General features: G+C 40.3%; 1 protein-coding gene across 1 annotated transcript in view; it reads right to left on the bottom strand.

Annotated features, from left to right (window-relative positions):
- LUZP2 (leucine zipper protein 2) overlaps nt 1-27,182 on the bottom strand; it is a 783,097-nt gene that overhangs the window by 359,391 nt on the left and 396,524 nt on the right. Inside the window, exon 5 of the mRNA XM_054971879.1 lies at nt 23,840-23,902. Coding sequence (XP_054827854.1) covers nt 23,840-23,902 — 63 coding nt within the window. The remainder of the gene's footprint in view (nt 1-23,839; nt 23,903-27,182) is intronic.

Here is a 27,182-nt window from a genome sequence, read left to right as displayed (position 1 = left end):
AACATTATATCATCTGCAAATGCTCTGGCCTTGTAGGAAAAGTCTTTTATCTTTATTCCACGGATTGCATTATCTTCTCGAATCTGTATCATTAGAATTTCCAAGACCAAAATAAACAACAGTGGAGACAACGGGCAACCTTGTCTGGTACCTTTGCCAATAGTCAGTTTTTTGGTCAACTTGTCATTCACCACAATTGCTGCACTCTGGTCTCTGTAAATTTCTTTCACTGCTCTTATGAATCTTTCTCCCATTTGTAGCTGTTCCATAGTGGCAAACATAAAGTCCCAGTTCAAATTGTCAAATGCTTTTTCAGCATCTACAAAGAAGAAACCAACCTCCTTGTCACAACGCCTATCGTAGTATTCAATAGCATTTATAACTGTCCTTAGATTGTCTCTGATTTGTCTGTTTGGTAAAAAACCTGCTTGTTCTTCCCCAATAACTTCGGATAACCATCCCTTTAGTCTCTCTGCCAAGACCTTCGCAAAGATCTTGTAGTCATTGTTAAGTAAAGAAATAGGTCTATAGTTTTTAACATTGGTTAAGTCCTGTCCTTCTTTAGGGATCAATGATATATTAGCTTCACTCCAAGTATCTGGAATTCTTTGATCTCTCAAAGCACCATTGATCACTTATTTTAAAAATGATGCCAGCTCATTAACCATTACCTTGTAAAATTTAGCTGTAAGTCCGTCAGGTCCCGGCGCCGTCCCCAAATTTGTTGACTGTATTGCTTTCCTTATCTCTTCCTCTGTTACTTCACTGTTCAATTTAGCTCTCCAATCGTCCGAGATTACTGGAAGCTTAATTTTCCCCAAATATGTCGCTATTGAATCTTTATTCACTTCTTTTTTGTCATACAATTTAGCATAAAATTTATAGAAAGCTCTACTAATAGCAGTCTGTTCCAGATGCACTTTATTGTCCTCACATATTTTGTTAATCGTCTTTTTCTCCTTTCTCTTCTTCAGTTGCCATGCCAAATATTTCCCAGGTTTGTTTGCACCTTCAAATGACTTTTGATTCATTCTTTTAAGATTCCATTCCAATTCTTTATTATTCATTGCCGTCAGCTGCTCTTGAAGGATTTTAATATCTTGATGGATTTTCTTTTTCCCTGGTCTTTTCTTTAATTGTATTTCTTTTGCTTTTATTTTTTCCATAATCTCCTGTCTCTTCTCCTCTCTTTTCTTTCGAGCTCTTCCATTTAAGTCCATTAGTATGCCTCTGATTACTGCTTTATATGTATCCCATACCTTATTGGTTGGTACTTCTCGATTCATATTGTGCTGTATGAAGAATTTAGTTTCCCTTCTCAACATCTCCATATTTTCTCCTTCTTGTAACAAGTCCTCATTTATTCTCCATCCTTTCCTCTTAGTTCTTTTTCCAAACTTCCACATTACTGGGTTATGATCTGAGCCTACCATGGGCATTATTTCTACATCCTTAGTCCAAAGCACTAAGTCCTTTGAGGCCCAGATCATGTCGATTCGTGATAGGGTAGAATGCCTTGCGGAGAAGAATGTATAATGTCTACCTGTGGGATTCTGCATTCTCCACACATCTTCCAAAGTTTCCTGTTGCATCAATGCAAAAAAAGTCTTTGGTAATAGTCCTCTTTTCTTTTGTGCAGTTACTGATTTTTTATCTTGTTCTAAACTTGTAACTCCATTGAAGTCTCCTGCAAGGATTTTATTTTATTTTCTAATTGAAATCCTGTTGATTTAATTAATTCCACTTCTTGTATTGAAGTCATGTTTTTTGTAATAACTTTTGTCTTTTGATAGTTCACTTTCATTCTTGCCATTGCCCCATACTCTTTAATATGATGCACTAATTGTTTTATAGAGTCCATTGGAACTTCTAATATGAACATCAAATCATCCACAAATGTCTGTAATTTATATTTGTCCTTTAACTGTTGCTCCCTTAATTATAGGGTCCTTTGTAATAGCTCTTGTCAGTACTTCCAAAGTCAGTATGAAAAGCAAAGGTGAGAGTGGACACCCTTGTCTTGTCCCTTTTTCTATCAAGATTGTATCAATCAAATCATTATTAATAATTATTTTAGCCTTTATATATATATATAGCTTCTATTGCTCTTATAAAGTTTACTCCAAAGTCCATTTCTTTCATTTGCTCTATAAAAAATTGCCAACTGACATTATCAAAAGCTTTTTCAGCATCCAAAAATATAGCCATCACTTTTTCTGGGTGTACTTCATAATATTCCAGTAAATTTAAGGTAGTTCTAATATTATTCCTCATTTGTCTTTTAGGGAGGAATCCATCTTGGTCTTGGTGTATTATTTCCTGCAGTATTTTTTTAGCCTTGTAGCTAATATTGAATAAAATACTTTATAATTACAATTTAATAAAGATATCGGTCAATAATTCTTCATTTCTTTTAAGTCCATGCCTTCTTTATGAATCAACAAAATAGTGGCGTCCATCCAAGATTTTGGTATGGTCCCTTCTTCAATCACTGTAGCAATTGTGTTCTTATAGGGTAGTAAAATAACATCTTCCATTGCTTTATAATACTCTGGTGGTAATCCATCTGGTCTAGGAGTTTTCCCAGTATTTTGCTTGTGTATAGCCTCCATTACTTCCATCATGGTTATAGGGTCATTGAGGATTCTCTTATTCTCCTCTGAAAGTTTAGGGAGGTCTTGTTTATGTAAGAAGTGCTTTTGGTCCTTTATTGGTATCTTCACTTTCCCATTTATAATTGTTTATAAAAACACTATTTTCTTCAGATCTTCCTTTTGTGTCCTCTTTATCTTCAAAGCATCATATAGTCCTCATATCATTCTCTTTTCTCTTTCTGAGTTTATAAGCAAGCCATCATCCCAGTTTATTTGCATATTCAAAGTAATTTTTTTAGCAAATTTAACATTTTTATCAATTACTTCAGCTAATAATAAATTAATTTGATTTTGTAATATCTTGATATTAGATTTTAAACTCAAGTTTGAGGGATCCCTTTTCAAGCCTTTCTCATTTTTCTCCACGTTATCTATAATCTCTTGATAGTTTTGTTTTCTTTCCCTTTTCCGCTAATCCTCTAAAAGAGGCTTTACTTGCATCCCAGACAGTTTTTATATGTGTTTCTGAATTTATATTTTGTTGAAAATAGTATTTCATTTCTTCCTTTGCCTCTTGCACAAATTGCTTATTTTTCAACAATTGAATATTTGAACAATTCCATCTGAATTTCTTGGGATCATCATTTATTTTAAGCAATATCAGATTGTGGTCAGCAAATGTTCTTGGCAATATATCAATATCATTAACTTCCTGTATTAAAGTTGCAGAGAGCCAGCACATATCAATTCTAGACCAAGATTTATAGCTATCAGAGTAAAATGTATAGTCCCTTCCCATGGGATTCCTCAATCTCCAAACATCGATCTGTTTAAATTCTTCCACTAATTTAAGAAAGGATCTCAGTAGTAGGCCTCTTGAATTTTTCTGTTTTTAATGGACTTTCTAAGTCTTGATCAAAAACAGCATTAAAATCTCCAATAAAAAATGCATAATTAAAGGATGCCAAAACTCCATTTCATGAATTATATTTTTTTCTTGTTTGCATAAATCATTACTAATAAAATTTTCTTTCCTCCTGTAGAAATCTCTACCAATAAGTATCTGCCATCATCCACTGAGTAAACTAAGTTAAGTTCCACTTCTGTTTTTACATAAGCTATTATGCCTCTTTTCTTAACCAAATCCATTGATGCAAACAACTGACCTATTTTTTTACATATCTGGTAATGCTTATCCTTCCTTCTTATATGTGTTTCTTGTAGTAAATGATACCTGCTTTTAAAGTTTTTAATTGTTTAAAAGTTCTCCTCCTCTTCTCAGCTGAATTTAAACCATTAATATTGGTTGAAAAATTTTTTATAGTCTTTCCCTCCATTATGGACGTCCCTTCTTACTACCTTCTTTATTCTTTCTTAGCGTTCTATATGTGTTATATAAAAAAGGAAATAATGAGAAAAACAGCAAAGCAAGGAGAAGTAGTCTTCGATCCACTGTTCTATTTAGTTCCTCCAAAAATCCAGTTAGTCCAATCAATAATATTCACTTTAACAAAACAGTTTCTGCTCTTAGCCTTCAATTAACAGCCGGGGGGGGGTTGATCTTTATGTTTCTGCCTCCCTTTTATCTCTCTCTGAACAGTAAAGTTATCTACTAATTAAGCCATAAAGTCTGTCTTTCAAACAACTCATGGCTAATTTACACTAATTTACACTCACAGTTCAAAGCAGAAAAGTTGTAAGCAGAAAGTCCTTCTAATTGGAAATGTTGAAATCCCGGAGGCTAGCAGCTAAGTGCCATTTTTTGCTCCTGTCTCTGTCCGTGTGAAGGATCTTCTTTGGAGGGTTTCCCCTCAGCTGTTACCAAGGAGAGCTGCTCCAAAAGGCATTCCCAAGTTCAGGGGCTTCCTCCAAACACCCCCTTAGAAGCCAGTAGCATCTGGGTCCCTCCAGACAAGGCAGGTCAGCTGTATCTTGGGGAGCTCTCCCCAGGCACAGCTGAATCTTGCTGTGGCAATTCTCCCAGGAATCCACAATATGAAAGTTATCCCTAATAGCCACTATCCAGAAGATGATTTTTTTTTTAGGTTTCTCAATTAAATCCACTCAATAGTGAAAAAGACATTGACAGAAACTATATTCATAGGAAGGATGACTATAAAGTATGAACATCTTGTATGTGTTCACTTGTACAATCTCAGATTTCATTCAGAAGTAGTTACTGTCCTACACAGCTTTTGACTATTCTTAGCTCTATTTCAGTTCGCCAATATCACCTTAACCATAAAGGCTTACAAAATAGGATTTTATTACTTTAAATATCAAAAGCAGTAGCTAGATCAATAAAGACCACAAACAGGGCTTTGCTAGGGCCATTCATACCTGAGTCAGCTAGCTGATAAAGTGTTTGGCAGTGATCTGTGGTGCCTTGGCCTTTCCTAAAACCTGCTTGTTGGGAGTGAAGGATATGGTTACTGGCAGCACAATCCTCCAACCTTTGTGGAAGATACTTCCCATAGAGTTTTAATGCTGTATCAAGGAGGCTTATGAGATGATATTATTCGGATCATTTTTGTCCCCTTTTTTGTGAATTGGGACTACTATACTTGTCTTCCAAAGAGCAGGAAATATGCCTGAGTTGTTATGCCTGAGTAAATAATTTAGCTAATATTGGAGCCCACCAATTGGGAAAGGTTTTTACCAGATCTGTAGAAATTAGATCTTCCCTAGGGGATTTTCCAGAGGCTATGAACGTAATGAGATTTTCTACTTCAGAGTCCATTACTGGAGGCCACTCTGGCAGCATATATATTTCAGTAATGGGAGACTGGACTTTAATTCTAGCTTCTTTAGTGTAGCTTGAGGAGGTTCATAGATTTTTGTAAAATGTCTGAACCAGATTTTTCCAGGTATTTGAGTGTCTAGTTGTTGAGAGTATCTACTGGGGCTGAATGAAACCAGCTCCCAAAAGCGGGCTGCTGCTGCTGCTGCTGTTTCTTCTGCTTCTTCTTTCAAAAACTGCCTGATCTAGTTTGTTTCACAGGTGTTTGACAAAAGCTGCCTTTTTGCTTTTGAGTAAGATCTTGTATTTGGATCTGAGTATGGTTAATTGCTAAACTCTACTTGCCTCTGTTTTGCCATGTTAGCCTCATTTATTTAACAATTTTTCTTTCTGGCTCCTACATTCTTGACCAAACCATCCATGGGGTATACGATTGCTGTTTTAAGGGCCTGTTGCTAAAGAATAAGGTTTTAAGAAGTTGCACTATTTCTTCATAATATTGGATTACATTTGTGACTGACTGAAGTAAAATTTACCACCTAACTTTTAGATCAACACTCTCCAAAGCTAGAACTATTGAGTTTTGTAACTGTTCCATCCATCTGTTATGTGCTGTCAAGTCACCTCCAGTCTAGGGCAACCCAATGAAAGGAAGACCTCCAAATCATTAACAGACTTGCTCAGATCCTGCAAACTGGAGGATGTGGCTTCTTTTATTGAGTCAAGCCATCTCATTTGTGGTCTTCCTTTTTTCCTACTGCATTTCACTTTTCCTAGCATTTCCAAAGAATCTTGTCTTCTCATGATGTGACCAAACTACAATAGCCTTAGTCTTGTCATTTTCGCTTCTAGGGAGAATTCAGGCTTGATTTGATTTAGTACCCACTTATTTGTTTTCTTGGCCATCCATAGTATCCACAAAACTCTCCTCCAGCACCACATTTCAAATGAATCAACTTTCTTCCTGTCAGCTTTCTTCACTGTCCAACTTTCACATCTATACATAGTAATGGGGAATACCATAGTTTGGATTATCCTGATCTTGGTTCCGAAAGAGACATCTTTATCTTTAAGGATATTCTCTAGCTCCCCCACAATTTCTCTTCCAAGTCTCAATCTTCTTCTGATTTCTTCATTGCAATCTCCCTTTTGGTTGATGATTGAGCCAAGGAATAGAAAATATGAACAGTTTCAATTTCCTCATTGTCAACTTTAAAATTGTGAAATTCATCAATGGTCATTACTTTTGTCTTCTTGATGTTCAACTGTAATCCTTCTTTGGCACTTTCTCCTTTAACTTTCATCAGCAGTCATTTCAAGTCTTCACTATTTTCTGCCAGTAGTGTGGTGTCATCTGCATATTTCAATTTGTTAATGTTCCTGGGGTGTGTGGCTTCAGCTCCAAGGGAGAAGGAAGCTTGGAAAGTTAGCTCCATCCCTCCCCACCCTAAAGCTTCAAAATTAAACATCATAACAGAACTTAAAAGTGAATAAAGAAAGAAATATGAGCAAACAAAACCTTGAGAAGGAAAAACTGAAGGCAAACTCTTCAAAAAAGCTTCAGGAATTCTTCCCAGCCTTGCAGCAAGCAACAGAGAAGAAAAGTGCAACATCCAAAATGGCTGCTGAAAACAGCAAGGGTAAGAATACACTACCCAACTTATCTAGCTCAGCAGACCCAATACTAGCCAGAATGCTTGCTCAATTGGAGCAAAAAATTATGAATAAATTCTTAACTATTCTTCAACCCTTTGAGGAACAACTTGCTGAAATAAAATCGGCTATAGACAAAGTAGCACAAAAGGCTAATCGTGCCCTTATATTAAGCAATTCGCTGCAATCTTAAATAGCCATTTTACAACAAGAAAATAAACAGCTATAAGAAAGACTATTACAATTGGAAATCCAGACAAAACAATCTAACCTTAAATTCAGAAATGCTGATGAGAAGATATCTGATAATACAGATCTACACTCCTTTTTAGAATCATGGCTGACACAGCATTTACAACTTGAAAAGGGAACAACTCACCAAGGCTTTTTGCCTGGGGTCACAAAATAATACAAAGTATAATAAACCAAGAGATATATTAGCCACAATCTCAGACTGGAAGACAAGGAGCAAAATGCTAGAAATAGCAAGAAATAAAGGCTCAATCCCCTACAAAGGGACAAATATTCAAATACTTACAGACTTGCCATCCACAATATTAAAGAAAAGAAAAGAACTCAGATCTACAACAGAAGCAGGGCTCATTTGGAGCCAGAACGCACAGGAACGGCATTCCGGTAGGTCTAAAAAGAGGTCACGTGGGTTTTGGCCCCGCCCACGTGATTCCTTTTCCTCCGAGTGCAAGCCGAGTGGTGCTGGCTCCAAAGGAAGGCAAGCTGCTTGGATTCATTCTGCTCCGCTCTTTTACTTTCATTTGTGTCTTGGGGTAGGGGAGGGAGAGAGAGAGAAAATGAGTGAATGCCGAGTGGTGCTGAGCTCCAAAGGAACACAAGCTGCTTGGATTCATTCTGCTCTGCTCTTTTACTTTCATTTGTGACTGTGGGGGGGAGAGAGAAAATGAGTGAATGCCGAGTGGTACTGAGCTCCAAAGGAAGGCAAGCTGCTTGGATGCATTCTGCTCTGCTCCTTTACTTTCATTTGTGAGGGGAGGAGAGAGAGAGAGAGGGAGAAAATGAGTGAATGCCGAGTGGTGCTGAGCTCCAAAGGAAGGCAAGCTGCTTGGATTCATTCTGCTCTGCTCCTTTACTTTCATTTGTGACTGGGGGGGGGGAGAAAATGAGTGAGTGCAAGCTGAGTGGTGCTGAGCTCCAAAGGAATGCAAACTGCTTGGAATTCATGCTGCTTTATTTTCATTTGTGACTTGAAAGAGTGAGTGAGTGAGTGGGTGCAAGCAGGGCTGGCTCTCCAGAGGAGGGTAAGCTGCTTTGATTTCATTCTGCTTTAAGGAAATACCTGGAGACTTTTGCAGAAAGGGGCCTGAGGGGTGGATGTTGCCTTCTGACACACTTCCGGTGATGTCAGGGTGTGTGGCTTATGCTAATGAGATATGCTAATGAGTTATGCTAATGAGTTCCTGCAGTTCTTTTTCTAGGAAATGACCCCTGAACAGAAGCATTGAGAAAAGCCCAAGTAAAATATAAATGGACTAATTATACACATCTTCAAGTAAAAATACAAGATACAATCTACCAAGTTTTAGATCAGGAAGCTGGAAAGACATTACTGCAAGATCTCGGCATTGAGACTTTTTCAATAGAATATCACAGAAAAGAAAAATGCTCAGTTCGTTATCACCCTTTAATGAAAATAAGACCCAAGCAAGACACATTTAACAAGAAAGAAAAAACAGACTGAAATGTTAAAATCCAAGTTGATAGCAAACTAAAATATCCTGTAAAATGTTATGACTGTAAAATGCATATATGTAATATCAGATTAGAGGCATGGTGGGAAGAGAATGGAGCTCACAGACAGGACCTCCAGTTATTTACAGTTCTCCAAGTTGGTAGTAGTAGGCCAAATAGTCTATAGGGGGTTACTCTTGGGCTATAGAGAACTGTTATTAAGCAACTTAATTAATCCAATTTAAATAGCACTATTTAGTAAAGTAAGAGGGGACAGAGGGAGATGGGAGGAGAAAGGGGGTTAATTTAGCAAGGTTTATAAGGGTTACAATAATGAGTATATATTGTCGTTGTTGGTTCTTCTATTAATATCTGTAATCGATGGGTAAAAGGTTTGACTTCATAATAATACTTATTTAATCATTATATATATTGAAAATATCTTCCTTAAACAGTATTTTTTATTGTATTGTCGAAGGCTTTCACGGCCGGAGAACGATGGTTGTTGTGGATTTTCTGGGCTGTATAGCTGTGGTCTTGGCATTGTAGTTCCTGACGTTTTGCCAGCAGCTGTGACTGGCATCTTCAGAGGTGTAGCACCAAAAGACTGGCAGCTTCAGAGGTGTAGCACCAAAAGACAGAGATCTCTCAGTGTCACAGTTACACTGGAAATCCAGACAAAACAGAGATCTCTCAGTGACACTGAGAGATCTCTGTCTTTTGGTGCTACACCTCTGAAGATGCCAGTCACAGCTGCTGGTGAAATGTCAGGAACTATAATGCCAAGATCACGCCTATACAGCCCGGAAAATCCACAACAACCAATAGCTGTAGTAGCTGGCTGAGCAATCAGCTGCTGTCATGTAGTAGGGCCATTTGATGAGGGAGGCAGTAGTAGCCACCAGTAGTGGATTCTATGAGGAAGGGAGGTTGGGTCCATCACTTGTAGCCAATGAAGACCCAAGATGTTTGCCCAAGAGAACCAAAGTGTGTTCTCTCAGCAAGAAGAGTTAATAGTGAAAGTAATGGAAACTGTAGAAATGGACAAATTAACTTCACTAATGAAAGGACAAATGGAAGAAGACTTTCCCGCACCATGGGATCCCTTCTACAAATGGATGACAAATAAATACAATGATCAAATGTAATGTAATATTAAGTATAATAGTATATGATACAATAGAATTCACCGTTAAAAATGTAGTAGGATGAAATATAGGAGGTGAAAAACTAGATAATGGATATAGGCAAGCATAATGAATAACTGTCTCATGTTCTTTCTATGTATATGTGTGATTATATATTTTATATATAAAGAGAACCAAAGTGTGGCTCTCTGGTCTTTGCCCTCTGTCCCACTGCAGCCAGAGATTCTGTCAGTTTGTCTCCATTGGGACTGGGACACTGACGAAACGTCAGGAACTATAATGCCAAGATCACGGCTATACAGCCCGGAAAATCCACAACAACCAGTATTTTTATTAATAATCTAATCATTATCAAAGTAGTTCAATCGTCTATGTTTATGATATAAATCCTCTATAATAAGGTTAAGAGTTGTTATCATTTAGTATATCAACCTTTAATGGAAATCCAAGTTGAAATACTCATTTGTAAGAAAATTCATGGTTACAAGGGCATGTAAATTATTATTAATATGTAACAGAAGATTTCTTAGTTATCAATGTTTAATGACTTTCTTTCAATATTATAACTATTAATGTGCATAATTAAAAATGTTCCTTTAACCAATTTTCAGTCCACCATCTTCTAAATCTAATCCAGTTTTCCTTATACTCTGCATAGAAGTTGAACAGCCTTATCTGACAGCCTTGCCAATTAGAAACCATTCTGTTGCAACATATTCTGTCCTAACAGTAGCCTCTTGTCCAGAGTACAGGTTGCGCATCAAAACAATAAGATTTTGTGGCACCCCCATTTCTTTTAACACTCTCCATAGCTTTTCATGATCCACATAGACAAAAGTTTTACTGCAGTCTACAAGCTGATCTTCTTTTGAATTTCCCTAATATATTCCATTGTAAATTTGCAGTCTGATCTCTGGTCCTCTTCCTTTTCTGAATCCAGCTTTCTGGATCCAGTATTTCTCAATCCATACATGGTAAGAGTCTTTGCTGTAGAATTTTGAGCATCACTTTGCTTGCATTGGAAATTAACGCGATAGTCTGATAGTTGCTGCACTCTTTGGCATCCCGTTTTTTGGAATTGGAATGTATACTGAGTGTTTCCAGTCCATGGACTGTTGTTTTGTTTTTCATATTTGTAGACAGACTCTTGTTAATATTCAGATGGACTCCATTTCTGTAGTTTGATATAGCTCTATTGGTATTCCATCTACTTCAGGTGCTTTGTTTCTCCCAATTGTTTTGAGTGCAGCTTTTACTTCACTTTCTAGGATTTGTTTCTTCATCAAAAGATGCTTTGTCGAAAGTAATAACAGAGTCCTTTCTAAGCTGGGTCAATAAGTTCAAGCAAACATTAAAAATCTGGATATATTTCAAAAGGCAGGTTTGATTTCATAGCATCCAGATGATTCAAAGGTCAAAATAAAAACTAGACATGTCTATTTACATTAGAGATAAGTTATGTAAATCTGTACAAGTGGCCTAAAAGGGAAAAAAAGTATGTACTTTAAATAAAGGCATGCAGTTACTTATTTGGGAACAATAAGGGGAAGCTTTGGATTCTAGAAGCAACTACTGTGGAGAACATGATGCTGAACTAAATAGACTTTTGGTCAGATGCAGCAAGACTTTTTCTTATGTTCTTAAGTATAAATAAATGATCACAACCAAGGAATCCTGTTAGTGAATAAAAACAAACAAACATGCCAAAGGAAGATCAAGGTACAGATCACATAAATCCTACGATGTGAATGTGTGTTCAGCATACATACAGGATCAGCATTCAGCACAGCACATTTAAATAATGAGGAAGGACAGCATAAAGAATCACCAACACAGGATCCAGGCCCTACGTAATCATTACTTATCCTAGGAGCATGCTGTGCAGGAAACGCTTACTGCCAACACTGCACAACAGTATTAATATTTTAAAGCTCCTTATCAGTGCATATTATCCAGTGCTTATCTCCTTGCTGTTGGCAATAACACTGACATGCAGATGCCATACATCCTGTGATTCATGCACTAGATAACGAATTTTTAAATGTTATATTTTCTAGAAATGTTCTGAAATTCTAAATTCTGAATTTGATACAGAGCACTGCTTTGCAACTCCTGCAACTTTTGGCTCCTATGCACATTTTCTGCCAATGATGTGAACAAGTGCATTGATAAATTCTACGTATCATGCCCCTCAAAGTAATCTTGGTGTGATTGTATCCATGGTGGAATTAAGATCTGTACTGATTTATTAAAGTTTTGAACCACCGTATAGTGATTTTCCGTGTTTGTTTTTATACCTTTTAAAAACCTTTAATCCTTTGGACCTTTAATTACATTATCTTAAACTTATACCTCAATAGAGCTCAGGTCACAATTAACACTCTTTATTTCCACTCACACAGCACTTCAGGTGTTCTCTGCTTTACACAGGCTTTTACCTTGAGAACACGTTCCCTTTTGTGTTTGTGTGACATTTATATTGCTGCCTGCTTGACTCCCTCAAAAGGTTTTCACTATCATGAAAGGCTTTCGCCTTAGACCTCCATAGTTTAACTTGTAATACAGGAAGATTTGTTATAGATAGCAGTTTGACAGAATGGTCAGCACATGAGGTGATTGTGATAAAAAGGTATCTTTTTTCTTTAACAAAAGTAGAATTTATTTGCATGTACATAAATATAATGGTTGCAGAGTTTTGAAAAGCATATTGGTTTCAGAATATTCTTAGGCTTGATGGTTTCAAAGACAGTTATATATTCATAAGCCCAGCCACACAGCTAATTTTACATACAGAGCTTCTCTGACAGAATAAACTTTAATCTAAATACATACAACATAGATCCACTCGGACCTTCCCACATAGCTTGCCTGACCTGTAGATTAATCCCTCTCTCAGATATACACAGACTGCCCCAAGCATGCACAAAGTTTGCTTGACTTAGACAGAATTAGACTCTCAGGTTTCCACACAGTTTGCCTGGTTGAACCAGAATCCTTTCTCTGAGAAATGCACAAACTCTCTCAGGAGCATATCATTTCATTGAACTTTGCAGAATACTTTCTCTTAGAAACACACAGTTCAGGCTCCACACAGGTTGCTTAACTAGAATAATATCTATCTAAGAGATACAAAGGGGAACTGAAAACGTTTCCCTCAGAACTGACTAAAAAATGCAGTCCCCCCCCCCACCAGACAGAAAGAAGAGGCAAACTCAGGTGTTGGGAACTAAAGGGCCATTTTATTTGACAACAACATAACATTACTTAATACAGCAAGGGCCTAACTAGTGGTACAGGTCAGGCCCTGGGGTCACCCCTGGACCTCTGCCCTGACCTGTCTGTATGAGCCCCACTGCTCTGAGCATGAGCCATCCAATGTGCATGGTTGAGACTCAGCCAGCCAGGCAAATGGAACCCCCACCAAGTCTATAGCACTCCAGCCATCAAACAATGAGGGCTGTACTTGTACGTGGGGTCCTACATAGCAGCCTTCCCTCTCAGCTGGCAGCTGTCAAATAATACCAGAGATCCTGACACACTCCAACTCCCTTTCAAATGGGGATGTGCCAAGGGTCCTTATCAGTCTACTCCTTTCTCCCAAACCCTATCCTACAAGGGAGTACCTATTTAAAGCTCCACCACAAGTCAGTTACCTTAGCCCAGAGATGTAGTGTAAGGTAGAGATGGGCACAAACAGCAATATGAACAAAAAAAAAAGTCACGGACAGCCTAATCTGCTGTTTGCGAACACGCTGTTCGTGAGGCCCCATTCTAAATGAACAGGTGGTGGTTGCAAGCCTCATTCATTGCTGTTCGTTGCTGTTCATCAAGCCAGACAGTCTGGTACCAGCAATCAATTCCCTTGGCAACTTAGGCAGGGATTGTCTGAACTCTGTCTGAACTCCTGCTGTTACCCTGGAAACCCCAATCTAAGCCCAATTTAGCTTGATAGGCAGATCTTCCTTTCAAGTGTGGAGCTCCAAATTTGTTACAACAAGGGAGCAAAGACCAGAGGGGAGGGGGGCTCCCAGCTCTGACTTTGCAGACAGTGGAGAGACAGATGCTGTTGGCATTTTGATGAAGAGAGTACATTAGAGCTTGAATTTTTTTTTGTGAGTGGTGGGATAGGGATCTACCCCTTTAAGTTCCAGCTCTCGGGCCAAGCTATTATTTATTATTGGTACCTTTCCTGGTGCCTGCTCAGGTCAGGTTTCTGGGAGTGGTGCAGTAGGGATCTTGACTTGGATGATGGGTGGAGGAGAGCCTGCTGGCCCCCACGAACAGCCAACCATGAACATGTTCATGAACAGGGCCATGTTCATGGTTGTTCGTGAGTCCCGGTTCATGGATGACAATGCACAATGAACATCATGTTTGTTTTCCCCCCTGTTCGTGCCCATCTCTAGTGTAAGGTAAGTGAAAACTCTTCACTCCATTAGCCAATGGGAAGAAGAGAAAAAATTCCTACCTGGCCTTGATAACCAGCTACTGGCTTAACGTACACTGCTGCAGGATGAGTGGGTGGTCCAAGCAAAGAGCAACTGCTAGAGAGCAAGTGGTGGAGCCACCTTTTACAGCATCTGGCTCCACCCTCTCCCCAGTTCCCTGGATAGTTAGCAGGGAGTATGCTGCCAATATTCCTCTGACAGGGTGGCAAAATGTGCTGCATTGCCAGCCAACAGGGCCAGGATTACTCCACCTCCAATCAAGTCACATTCCATTCACCTATCCAGCCCCTCTTTTTTTCCCCTCAGAGGCCTATATTTGAACTCACAGCAACAACTTTTAAAAACCCACATTAGCAAACAGAAAGAAAATACTCAATTATATAAAACATTACAAGACCTTTCAAATTTTTTTTACAAATGCCCAGGAGCAAACGTGTGCATCTTTAAATATTTGCCACTGTATTTTGATGCAATCATATGAATGATGACTTCAAGAGTATATTTGCAGGGTAGTTTTTTTATTACAATCAGTATCTACATGTGCATTAATAACATGAAGGGGAATGATGCAAATGTACTAAGGAATTGAAAAGGAGGATGAACGTTTCCTCAAACAAGAGAGAAATTGATTTTGAGCCCCTAATCCCCAGTAAACATAGCATCAGCTTCCATTTCAGAAGTTTTTGGAAGGTTGAAGGTAAAGCAGTTTTGAGCTTTTGCTATAAAAACTTTTAAAAAATTAATCAAATAACTCACCAAATCTATATGATATTGTATTCAAAAGGCACATTAGTATATCTTACTTATTTTGACGTTTCCAAATTATTGCCCATCTTGAAACCAAAAGCCCACTCATATGACCTGGGATACCTGTGGGTTTTACAATACAATACTAAGCAGAGTCATACCTTTCTAAACTCATTAAGTTCAGCGGACTTAGAAGAGTACAACTCTGTTTAGGATTGATCATATACTTGTTGGCAGCATGGATTAGCTTTTGGCATAACTTCAAGGTTTTCTTGTTGTTGTTTGATTATCATTTCTTTTAGATCAGTATATGGCATGACCAGCTCAATGACCAATTCAGCCTATGGCAGTATAGGACTCATTAAAATGTTAATCTATTTTGTAAATCAACAGGCTTAAGAAGATCCTTCCCCTCGTCTATGGTACTGTAAACTGAATCTCCCCCACCCTTCAAAAATGAATGTGCATATGCTATTCCTCTTGTCCTTTTTTTTCTTTATCAGTACATTTATTTTTATACATCCTGAGTCCAAGTAAACTTATATGGCAGAATGAGAAATTTGAACCTGTTTGGTCAAGTTCTTGTCTGATCCGGGCACATTTGGAAAGGGGAATGCACCAGAACACCATTCCGGCAGTTCCCCAACAGTCAGTTGACCCCGAATTGGGGCCAAAGCCTCCCCTGCCCAGCACCAACCTGATCCCGGTTTTTTCGGCCCCAATCCGGGCCAAAATGGGCCCCAAATGGCCATTTTGATCCAATTTGGGCCCGTTTTGGCCTGGATTGGGACCAAAATGGTCCTGATCAGGCCACTGCCAGGTGGAGGAACACTCCCCCGTCTCGCAGCAGCTGAATCCTGGACATTTTGGCCCAATCAAGGGGTGTAGCATATGCTAATTATTTATGCTAATGAATTCCTGCAGCTCTTTTTCTACACAATGGTCCCTGGGTCTGACTATACCACATGGGCTCACAATGGAACAGTGAGCCTCGGAGGGAACACACCCAAGTGGGAGACTTTAATATTCTGAAACTCATTTCTTATTTTATGTTAATTTCAGTATACTAGAGTCTGGAGTAGATCCACCCCAGGTTTTATTTATGACTAGGATTGACAGGTTCTTGTTGTTGGTGGGGACCTCTTACCCCACCAGCTTTTCCTGTCAATACTCAGCTGATCTGTGGGAGAAAAATGGAGGGGGAAATGAGAGTGGATCATTGTTACTATAGCCTTAGGCCAAAACTATGTTAAACCATAACATTTTTTCTGAATGCTACCAGCAGCTCTGATGATATGATGACATCACTTCCAGTCATAGTGAAAGTCTTGTCATCATGTCACTGGAGATATCACTATGCTACTGGCAAGACCCTTCCCACATAAAACACTGTGGGTTGGGGAGGAGCCACGGCATATGGAAGCTTCGACAACATGGAGGCTCCTAACAGCTCCTATGGGGGCTATGCAGATCACCATGGTTGAAACCTGAGCCAACAAATCAGAGCGTACTGCCTGGGCTATTTAGGGAGCAAGGCTGGGCAGTGAGCCTGGGAGGTGTGATTTCCTCTAAGGTCCACAGCTGAACTATTTAGCTGGGAGCGTGTCATGTACCGCATCACTTGGCTTGCTGCTTGCTTTGAGCGAGGGCATGAGTTGGAAGGTGACAGAGGAGTACAGTAAGTGGTGAGAGGTGAGGAAGAGCAAAATGAGAAGCAGCCAGAGGATGTAGAGGCCACATGGCGGCAAGATTCGGTGGTGGCAGCACAGCTGCCAGCGGTGCTTTCAGGCCCCTTCACTCTCGACAAGTAGTCCCCGCAGTGGTCTCAGGTGGCAGCAGAGCCCACTTTCCTATTCTTCAGGGGGAGGCATAGCAGCTGGTTCCAGTGCTTTTTTCAGCCTCAAAGCTGGGTGGGGTAGGCATGTATCTTTTCCCCCGTGGCATGCAGCCCATTGGTGGCTCCCATTTCTGCAGGGATTATTATTATTATTTTTTTAAAGAAAGAAAAACCCTTCATTTCCCCTGGGTCCTGCCTTTGTGCAGACAGCCAAGAGCTGATCCGCCCCCCAGATTTGACATTTTAAGAGTGATTGGCACAGTCTTGGTTAGTCAGGCATAACACTCCACCCAAATGGGCTGCTACAGCCATGTCGCATAAGGGGGCTGCTAGAGCCACACCATCACACAAGCCACTAAGCCTGGAAGTCGGCCTGGGAGGGTCATTAGACAGGCAATGGGCAAGGTGGAGTTGCTTTACCCCCCATGTTCACATGACCTAGGGCATGAAGGATGACCTCGCCAAGGGCATAAAGGATGACCTTGGGGTCTGGCTGGCCTTCCTTAATAATTTCAATGGGGTAGTGTTCTGGCAGGACCTGTGCAACCTAGGGTCGGACCTGCAGGTGCATTCAAACACCACTGTGTGTACTTGAAGAGATGGTGGTGCACTCAAAGATGGCCAGACACCTGGGGTGGGTCTGGCAACTTGAAGGATCTAACTTTCTTGGAGCTTTTCCTGATCCCAGCGGCAGTTATTATGTGGCAGGGTTTGCTTAAGAACAAGTGGGTCATCCTCTTGCTCTCCCCTGTGTTGGAAGGGTTGCAATGAGGTAGGATCCTTCTCTCATTGTTGGTGGGGTTGTCCACGGATAGCCACATTTTGGAAAGAAATATTGGAAGTAATAAAACAGATTACGAGTTACGATATTCCATTATCGCCTTCAATTATATTTCTAGACCAATGGAATATTCCGCAGATCCCAAAAGCTATCAGGAATCTTATAGCAATTTTTTTAGTTGCAGCAAAATCAGCGATAGCTTCAGTCTGGAAACTAAAGAAAGTGCCAACTAAAGAGATGTGGCTCTCTAAGATATGGGACCATTTCATCCTGGATAAAATTGATGATAATATCCTCAATGCTGAACGCTTTCCTGCCAGGTCTAATTTCTATGACAAATGGTTCCCTTTTCTTGAATTTATAGACATGCATGATTTACATCCCAAAATAAGAATTACTCAGACGTTGACTCAGTTTTCTGATATTTGGTAATATTATGTATGCTTTGTTTAAAAGTTATTGTAATGTTCATATTATTCAAAACTTGTAAACTATTATTGATTAGTTGTTGTGTTACCGTTGATGTTCATCGTTGATTTCTATTTGTTGTATGTTATAAAGCTTAATTAAAAAAATTATTTTTTTAAAAAAAGAACAAGTGGGTCAGGTTCTGGTGTGACAATCAGGTGGTGGTTTGGGTATTAAATAGGCAATCCTGTCTCTCAAAGCAGGTCATGCTCTTGGTTCCCAAATTTGTGCTAGTCTGTCTCTATGTTAATATCTTGTTCTCAGACCGTAGGTAGCAGGTACTACTAACAGCATCGCGGATGCCTTGTCTCAATTCCAGATGGATAGTTTCTTCAGGCTGGTCCCAGCTGCATGCCATTCCCTGGACCCATTTCCAGAGGAGCTATGGAAACTTGGGGTCACACTATAATGCAGGGAATACTTAACTCAATTGCTCCTTGCAGCCTCAGGGCTTATTATGCTGTTGCATCTAGCTTCCTGGCCTTTGTGGCCAATTCTGGGGACCCGGCCAACTGGCTGACATCTGATACCATGGTTTTGCACTACCTGGCCCATTTAAGGGAGAAGGGCTTTGCCCCTAGAACCATGCTTTGTCACCTGGCGGTCATTTTCTTTTTTAGTAAAGCTCATGGCCATTGTGACACTTGTAACTCTTTTGCTGCCAGAGGGCTTTGGAAGAGGGGAATGTCTCCTGCATCCCCCAACCACCATCATCCTACAACTTTGAAAAGACTGTCTCACACCCTGCAGACGTTCCTAGGCATCTGGTGGTCTGTCTTCAAGGCATGGTTATTTGACACAGACTTCATACTGGCTGTCTTTGGGGCTTTCTGGATGGGGGAGTTGGCCTCTAACTCCTGCTAGGACACTTGGGGTGAGTTCTGGGGTTCCTGGATGTGGCAGTATCCAGTTCAAGCATCCACGTCACTATCTACCACTCCCAAGATGGACAAGAAGGGGCAAGGGGAGCACACACTGCCAAGGGCATCAGCTGATACATCACTGTGTCCAGCTCGGGTGACCAGGGCCTACCTGGCACACCTCAGCACACAGACCCCTTCTTTGGTCATGCCGTTCACTTCCCCCTGACCAGGTTCCAGTTCACCAGTATTCTCATGTTCTGCCTAGCAGCAGGTTATTTCCCAGTGGCTAAGTTTAGGACCCATTCTTTCCAGATTGAGGTCTCCACCATGGCAGTGGGCATCTGCCACCTGCCATGCATCCAGGCCATTGGCAGGTGGAAGTCAGGTTCTTTTAGATCTAATGTGCATCCAGGGTTGGGGGCTTCCCACTAATGTGCCTTCTTTTAGTCTCCAAAGGCCGGCATAAGGTTGTCTGGATCTACAGTCACAGCATCATCTACAGGGCTGGCCTCAACACATCATTGTCCAGATGGGGCCAACAGCTTGGACTGGAGGGGGCCATTGACATCTCTTGGATTAATATTAGAGGAATGCTGTGGGATTCACTGGTGCCAAATTCCTTTGTTACACAGGATGGTGGGGTGCCCCAATGCCCTGGTCATACAGCTGGAAAAGAATGGCTTGGGTGGTCCACAGGGCCTGGACTTGATGCATGCCATTGTGACTGACTTAGGACAGCTACTAGGCCATTTTCTAAGGATGCATCTTTTCTGGTCAGACTTTCTGGAAAGGCGCTCATGGCATGGGGCTGCATGCCTGGACAGGATCAATGTGGCCCAGAGAAAGGTGGCTGACTGCTTCATCAAGGAGGCTGAGGGCCTGGTGATCTCCCAACCTGAAATCTCTTTCAAACTAGAGGCATTGTACCATCCCGATGGCGGCAGGATGTTTGGTTGCAGAAAGTCCAGAATGTCTTGCAGTGTTGGTTGCAGTTTTAGAAGCTTTAATGGGAGCTGTTTTCTGACTCTAGTGGCAGCTTGGGCATTGGGCACAGATCCTTTTGGGGGGACATGAGGCCTATGAGCCCTTTTTCCCTATTTGAGGATATCCTTATGGGATCTTTGGAGTGAGGCATGGCAGGTGCATGCCCAGCTTGGGGGCTATTGAGGCATCCTCACTCCCAGGTTGTAGAAGATCCACACAGAGGTGTGCACCCATATGGTATCCCACTAACTATCATCCTGTGGTTCTCCCCCAGCAGGCATACTGAGTGACAGAATGGTCATTTGCTCGGATCTGTACCCCATGCTGCACCAGATGCTCAGTAAGCTGTTAACCAATAACGTTGCGGCCTTTTTAACTCCAGCAAGTTGTCTGTATTCTTTGTTGCTTTCTGCGTACCCCCACCCCACATCCCTTAATGCTAGGGTCACAAATATCCAACTAAGAATTAAGGTAATATTGTGATCCTTCATGAAGAATCAAAATGGGGTTGTTATATCTCCCTTGGGCTATTAAAAGCATAAAAGATAAATTTTATAGCAGAAGACAATCAAGACCTACGCAATATATCCAAACAACAAGGATGTTTACAAAAAAGGCTTGCGATTTTGGTCACTGAAACACAATAGTGAAAGCACTGTATTTTCAAAAATCTTGTTTAAAGAATGACATACATCAAAAATCATTAGGCACTGCTAAGCATTTGGCTGAACTGATGCAAGCAGTCCCAAAGTGGCCATAAGATCCTCGTTTCATACCTTTATTTTTAATGCATCTTTTAAAGCATTTTATGTGGAAAGAGAACACAGATTTTTATTTGACTCCCCAAAAGACAGGTTAATAAAATCTATCTATCATAAAGAAACTTGTGGGAGTGCACATGGAAAATTAAATTGTTTTGCAGGATCTAGTAGGTGAAAAATGTTCCCACCAAGCTGATGTAAAATAAAAAGTGTCAAAGAAGATCAAAGCACTCGATCTAGGACGAAATGCCTCAAACAGTTGGTGGAGTTATAAACACGAAAAAATTCTAAAATGGTATAGGAAAGATTCAAAATTGGGCTGCTTCTCAATGCTACCTATAGCTGAAAATGAGATGCCTCAAGGTATCTTTGGACACGGCCAGATCTAGGGTTGCTGGCACCCAGAGCAACCCAAGTGTGGCCTCCCCCACGTGCACACAGTGCACGCGCGCTCCCAGCACTGCGTGATGATGTCACTTCCGTGATGTCATCATGCAAGGCCGGGCATGCTGCCCATGCAGCAAGCCAGTCGCCCCAGCACATGGTGCACAGCGGAGCTGGCGGCAGCAGCACGGGCAGCTGAGCAGAGGGCTTGGAGGCTGCCTGCAACGTTTGTCTGTCCCACTGAAGGGGCGGCCGGCTTGCCGTGTGCTCCATGTCCTGTGCACACAGCAAGCCAGCCGCCCCATCCATGGGGCAGGCAGCCTCCCAGCCCTCTGTGCAGACACCTGTGCTGCCACCGCCAGCTCCTGTGCGCTCCCGGTGGCTGGCAGCTGCACCCGGCGCCCCCTCTTTGGCGGCGCTGGGGGCAGACTACCCCCATGCCCCCCCTCAATCTGGCCCTGTCTTTGGATAACAAAAAAGTAATTTGGTGGGTAGTATATTAGTTGATGCTTTTTCAGATTGACAAAATTAGTGGTTTTCCTAACTGCAACCACTGACTGCTGCTTAATAGGCAATAGAGTACTTACAAAATGTTGTAATTGAGAACATTATCAGGAGTAGGTGCCCACTCACAAGAACATCAACACAACCGTGCTGGATCACATCCATGTTCCATCTAATCACATAGTGGCCATTCAGATTCCCCCAGAAGGCATACAAACAAGCCATGGAAGCCAAAACCTTCCCCTTTTGTTGCCCTTGCCCTGGCATTCAGATGGTTACTGTTTCGGAACATCCAAGTTCCATTTAATCATTGTGAGTCTAACAGCCATTTATGAACAAATCCTCCAAGAATTTGTAAAGTTCCCTTTTATAATCAGCTAAAATGGCTGGCCTATGCCTGTGGCGTAACTCCCTGTTCCATAATTTGTGGTCCAAAGACTCTGAGATAGGGAGAAACAACTAAGTTTCCATTACAGTTTTATTTACTTATTTACATTTCATGAGTCTACCTTTCTCACTGAGACTCAAGGAGAATTATATAGTATTAGTCAATATAACCAATGGAATTATTTATTCAATAAATAATAGAATAGAGTAAGGAATGTAGAAGTTTGAAAACAAAGAGAAATTCAGTACAAAACTGAAAAATATTGCTGAAACAAAGCATGCTTACAGCTACAGACAGTAAACATTAATATTGTTTAGTCTCTGAACCATTTTCTTACAGCACAGCCCTGAAATGTTTTCCATTTAAATACTTTAGATTTTATTGCTGCCTGCTAATGTAGGTATTTAAAGTTGCTGCTGTTAGTTAATATGTAAGTCTCTGAGGATAGAAGGGTGCTGGATGGGTGAGCTGAATGCTATCCAATTGGACAGTAGCTGTACTCTAGAGCATGGACTGAATGACAGGTTTAGTCAGAGAGCTGAGAGAAAAGTATTCATTCTGGTCAAAACAGGCAAGCTGTGTGCAGCCTGAGAGTTTCTGTGTGATATTCTGAGAAATTCTGTCTAAGTCAGGCAAACTGTGTGTGCTCCTAGAGTAGTCTTTGTATATCTCAGAGAGTGATTATTCTATTGAAGTCAGGCAAACCACGTGTGTGCCTGAGAGAGAAAGTCTGTGTATATTTGAGTGAGAGATTGATCTAAGTAGGTCAGGAAAGCTGTGTGGAAAGGCCTGAGTGAATATATGTTGGTGTGTAGTTCATTCTATTAGTGAAGACTGATGTGTAAAAGTAGTGTGTGTGTGACTGGGCTTGTGAATATACAACTATGTTTGAACCTACCAAGCTTAAGAACTATTCGGAAACTGATACACTTACCAAAACTCCCCAACCAGATACTTATGTATCTATAAATTAATTATACTTTTGTTTAAGAAAAAAAAATCCTATTTTACTTCACAACCACCCTCACATGCTGCATGTTCTGTCAAACTACCATCTATAACAAGCCTTCCTATATTACTGGGCCAACAGAGAAGATAGAAGGGATGAGCACAGCTAGGGTAGCATGGAGATGATGGAAGCTGGGGCGACATCATCAGAAGGTACTTCAAAAGCCCAGTTGAAGGATGGACAGGGGCGAGCTGGACAGCTCACAGCAGTGGTGATGCCAAAAGGCCACTGAGGTGGGCCCAAGATCACCACTGTGGCTTGGCTGTGGCCTAGCAGAGGTCCAATGCTGAAGGCCCTGGCAATGGCGGGGCTGCAGCAAGGTGGACACCAGAATGTGGAGACAGCCCAGGGAGATGGCAGTAACAACTCCCTGACCAACAAAGGGCCAGGGAGAGAAGCCAGGTTGGCAGGTGGTTTGCTGCCATTAATTCAGAGGCTAGGTGGTGCCTGGGGGACTGGGACCTTGAGGATGGAGTTGGTGACAGGGGAGAGGGATAAGAGAGGGTTCGAGAGTTAGTCTGAGAAAGAGAGATTGGTGAGACGTTGACCTGTGGCTAGGAAGGCACTGCTCCCTAGGAGGGGTTGGAATGGGCTAGTGAGTACACCGGACTCCATCCATCCCTATTTCTGAGGCCCAGCAGAGCCCTGGGTGAGGGAGGGAAGTGGCAAGGCAGGACAGCAGAGAGCTGGAAAGTAGTTCTGGCAGGTGAAGAGCAAGACAATAACAGAATCAAAACTAATGCTAATGTTAACATATGTTATGGAAAGTCTATAATGTTCAAATATTATATTTATTTCATTTCAATCTTTTTAATGACAATCTTACCTCATTTTGGAGATCTCTGATCATTTTGCTCTTCCTATCCATTTCAGTTTTCAAAAAGTTAATCTGAAAATTTAAAATAGAAATTGATAAATAGAAAACAAATTTATTGAAATCCATGCAATATATAGTTCAATCCCTGCCTCAAGGTACGGCTCATATATGGAAACAAATTCCCCAAAGCATTTTGTTTTTCTTCTTTTGTTCTTTACTTTGACTTAGCCAGCTTCACTTGAGTACCTTCCAACAGAGGAGACGCTACATTGTCTACATATTTTTCCCCAAAAAAAATTATTTTATTGAAAAATTTAAAATTCCATTAAAAGGAGGGGGGGTGAGAATTGATAGTACAGCAATGCACTGCAGAGGGAAAGCAGATCTCAATCACTCCTTTTCATCACCTAGTTCCTTACAGTTTTTCACAAGTTTGCCACAGCAATAAAGTATATTAAATATGTACATGCCTTAAGCATCCCTTCACAGTACGTGAGGGGAAAAAAAACCCTGCTCTCTGATCCTATGCATGAGTAACTGCGTCCTTGGCAAAACAGCACCACGGACAAATCACAAATATGCTATTTATTGTACCTGGAAAAAGGGCACCAAAATCAAGGTCCAATAATAATAATAAGTTAGGTGGAAACAAAGGGGGGAAAGGCGGCAACATACGTTATTTCCTCTAAAATGTCTTTCAAACAATGGAAATAGGCAACAGTGATATAGCGCAATCCCACATGTGTGTTTTTTTTTAAATATAATTTTGGTAACGACATTTGAGATGAGTCGCTGGAAAGAAACAAATCAGTTCCATTAAGGATGTGTGGAATCGACCAGTGTACCCTTTTTTTCCACATAAAAAATACATTACAGTGATGTGTGTGGAACGTGCATTCCCACAGCGGGTCATGCAGACTCGGCTTCGGGACATAAAAAGACCGATCAAAAAGGAACATGTGGAAACGGCCATTCTCCCACTGATCCATTTGTATATTATACCCAAAATTTGTAGCCCATTTTATCAAGTAGTCTTTACACATTCTTCTACCATACAAATTTCAGTAAAAGTTTATATATTTTAGAAATAACATGTTCATCGTTTGCACAAAGCTTTTTTTTCTTTTTTAACTCTGTCTTTTCTTGGTCACACAGCCCCATCATTTTTATCTGATTCAAACCTTTCTAATAATTATGCATGAAAAAAACATTGATATTTGTAATCTTTAGCTATTAGGTCTTCCCTCATCTTTAATTTACAAACTCCTTGTGAGAACTCTATTAGATCGCCATAGGTCAACCACTCCTGTTTAGTTATCATTTAACATCTATAAAACACTTCCTGTGTTGAAATCCAAAGAGGTGTTTTCTGACACAGTCTCGGTTTATATTTATTCCATATTCTCAGGATGGCTTGCCTAATATAATGATTTTTAAAGTCCAAATTGACCTTTACTTTGTCATACCATTGATAAGCAGGCCATCCAAATCTCAGATCATCTCCTTCCAAAGTTACGAGCCTATCATTCCTTGATGCATCTGAAGAAGAGAACTGTGGTTCTCAAAAGCTTATGCTACAGTAAAGTTGGTTAGTCTTAAAGGTGCTACTGGACTCTTTTCTATTTTTTCATTTCTCAGCAACAGCCATTCCTTCATCCATGTTAGACAAGAGGTGGCAAAGTACTCTATCTAAACATCTTATTCTATTACATATGCAAAACAACTTCTAGGAAAAAGCATATAATGGTTGTCTACCTGAAACTATAGAACTTCAGGATATTTGTTGTATATTGCATGCTCTGTTACATTAAAAAACAAACAGAACGAATAACTTTCTGATCATGGAAAGACTGGGCAACAGCTGTTCTCCCTGAGATCACAACTTTCCACAATTTATTTATTTTATTTATTTTTTCAATTTATATACTGCCCATCCCCGGGGCTCTGGGCGGTGAACAGTTAAAATCGATAAAAACAAAAACTAAAATCAATATACAAATAATAAAACAAATTAACAAGGCGCAGTGGCAATAAGCTTTGGTACAGGGAAACACTGATAGTGAAATCCTGAGCAGAGTTACCCCAGTCAAAGCCCACTGAAATCAATGGACTTAGACTGGAGTACTTTGGGAGGAGAAAAGGCTCCTTCCTCCAACCTCCAACCATTTTCCAAAATAGCAAGTGGTGAGGGGTCTCTTTTTTTGCTGCTCCATATGAGGTGCATGTGGAGCAGTAAAACAGGGAAATTCCCCCTCCCCGGTGCTCTTTTAACATGGGAGGAGGGCTTGAGGGAGAGAGAGGAGTCCTTTCTCCCTCCATGGTGGCCTTCTGAGGCCATTTGGGCTCTCCTTTATTTTTTAACAGCCATTCCCCACAGCACATATTTAATCTCCGTATTTTTCTTCTCTGCTAAATGTTTGTTCCTTCATAACTACTTGATTGTGACTATGCACAGATACCATGATACTCATGATGTGTGAAAGTACTATTAACAGTATTCAATATACCATCACCAGGTCCATCCCATGACAGCCACAGAAACCTCTCAATATGTTTGGAATAATGAAAAGCAAGTAATTCTACTTCTCTACTCAGTATACTCATGCCTTCTTACCGTAAGATTTTTGGCTAGGAGGCTACCTGTAGCCTCCTCACATGTAAAATTCTGTATATGTTTCATATCAGGATTCCTTAAAGGAGCCAGCAAATGTTGAAAAATTCAGTGTCCACAAAACATTCCTGAATTATCTTTAGGCACAAGACCTATGGAAAACATATATAATGGTACAGATTTCTCCCACACACATTCATCTTAATAGAAATTTTATTGTACTGTCAACAAGCTTAATTCCAGGAGCAACATTCTTGTTTGACGCTTTAAGTTCATATTCTCACCTGATTTAGAATAATTATGAAAAATCTTGTGAATTATGAGAGTAAGAGAAAAGTAAATTAATTTCCCCACATTTTTCATAAAGGACTCCAAAGGTTGTAGAGTAGCATCTGAATAGTATGTACTAGATGCCTCCTGCTAACTGTCTTTCCAATTATGCTCATCTTCTTAAGAGATAAATAGGCAATGATTTTTGTCATAAATTTATGCCAAAATGCAGCTAATTTTTTTTTTTCATGGTAGTGATCACTCTGCATTTGGTTCTCGATAATAAGCAGCATCCTCTTAAATCATTTAGGCAAAATTTAAATCAAAAACAAATGATATATAATATTTCCAAGATGAACTATATAAGGCACAGATGGGAAAAGACCAATTGCCTGTATCATTATGATGTTGTGGGAATACAACTGAAGGCCTTATTTCAAAGCTGCTATGTTGAATAATGTGTGTGTGTGG

This window comes from Eublepharis macularius, chromosome 2 (assembly GCF_028583425.1).
Source record: "Eublepharis macularius isolate TG4126 chromosome 2, MPM_Emac_v1.0, whole genome shotgun sequence".
Taxonomy (NCBI): Eukaryota; Metazoa; Chordata; class Lepidosauria; order Squamata; family Eublepharidae; genus Eublepharis; species Eublepharis macularius.
This window is presented reverse-complemented; position numbering and strand designations above follow the sequence as displayed.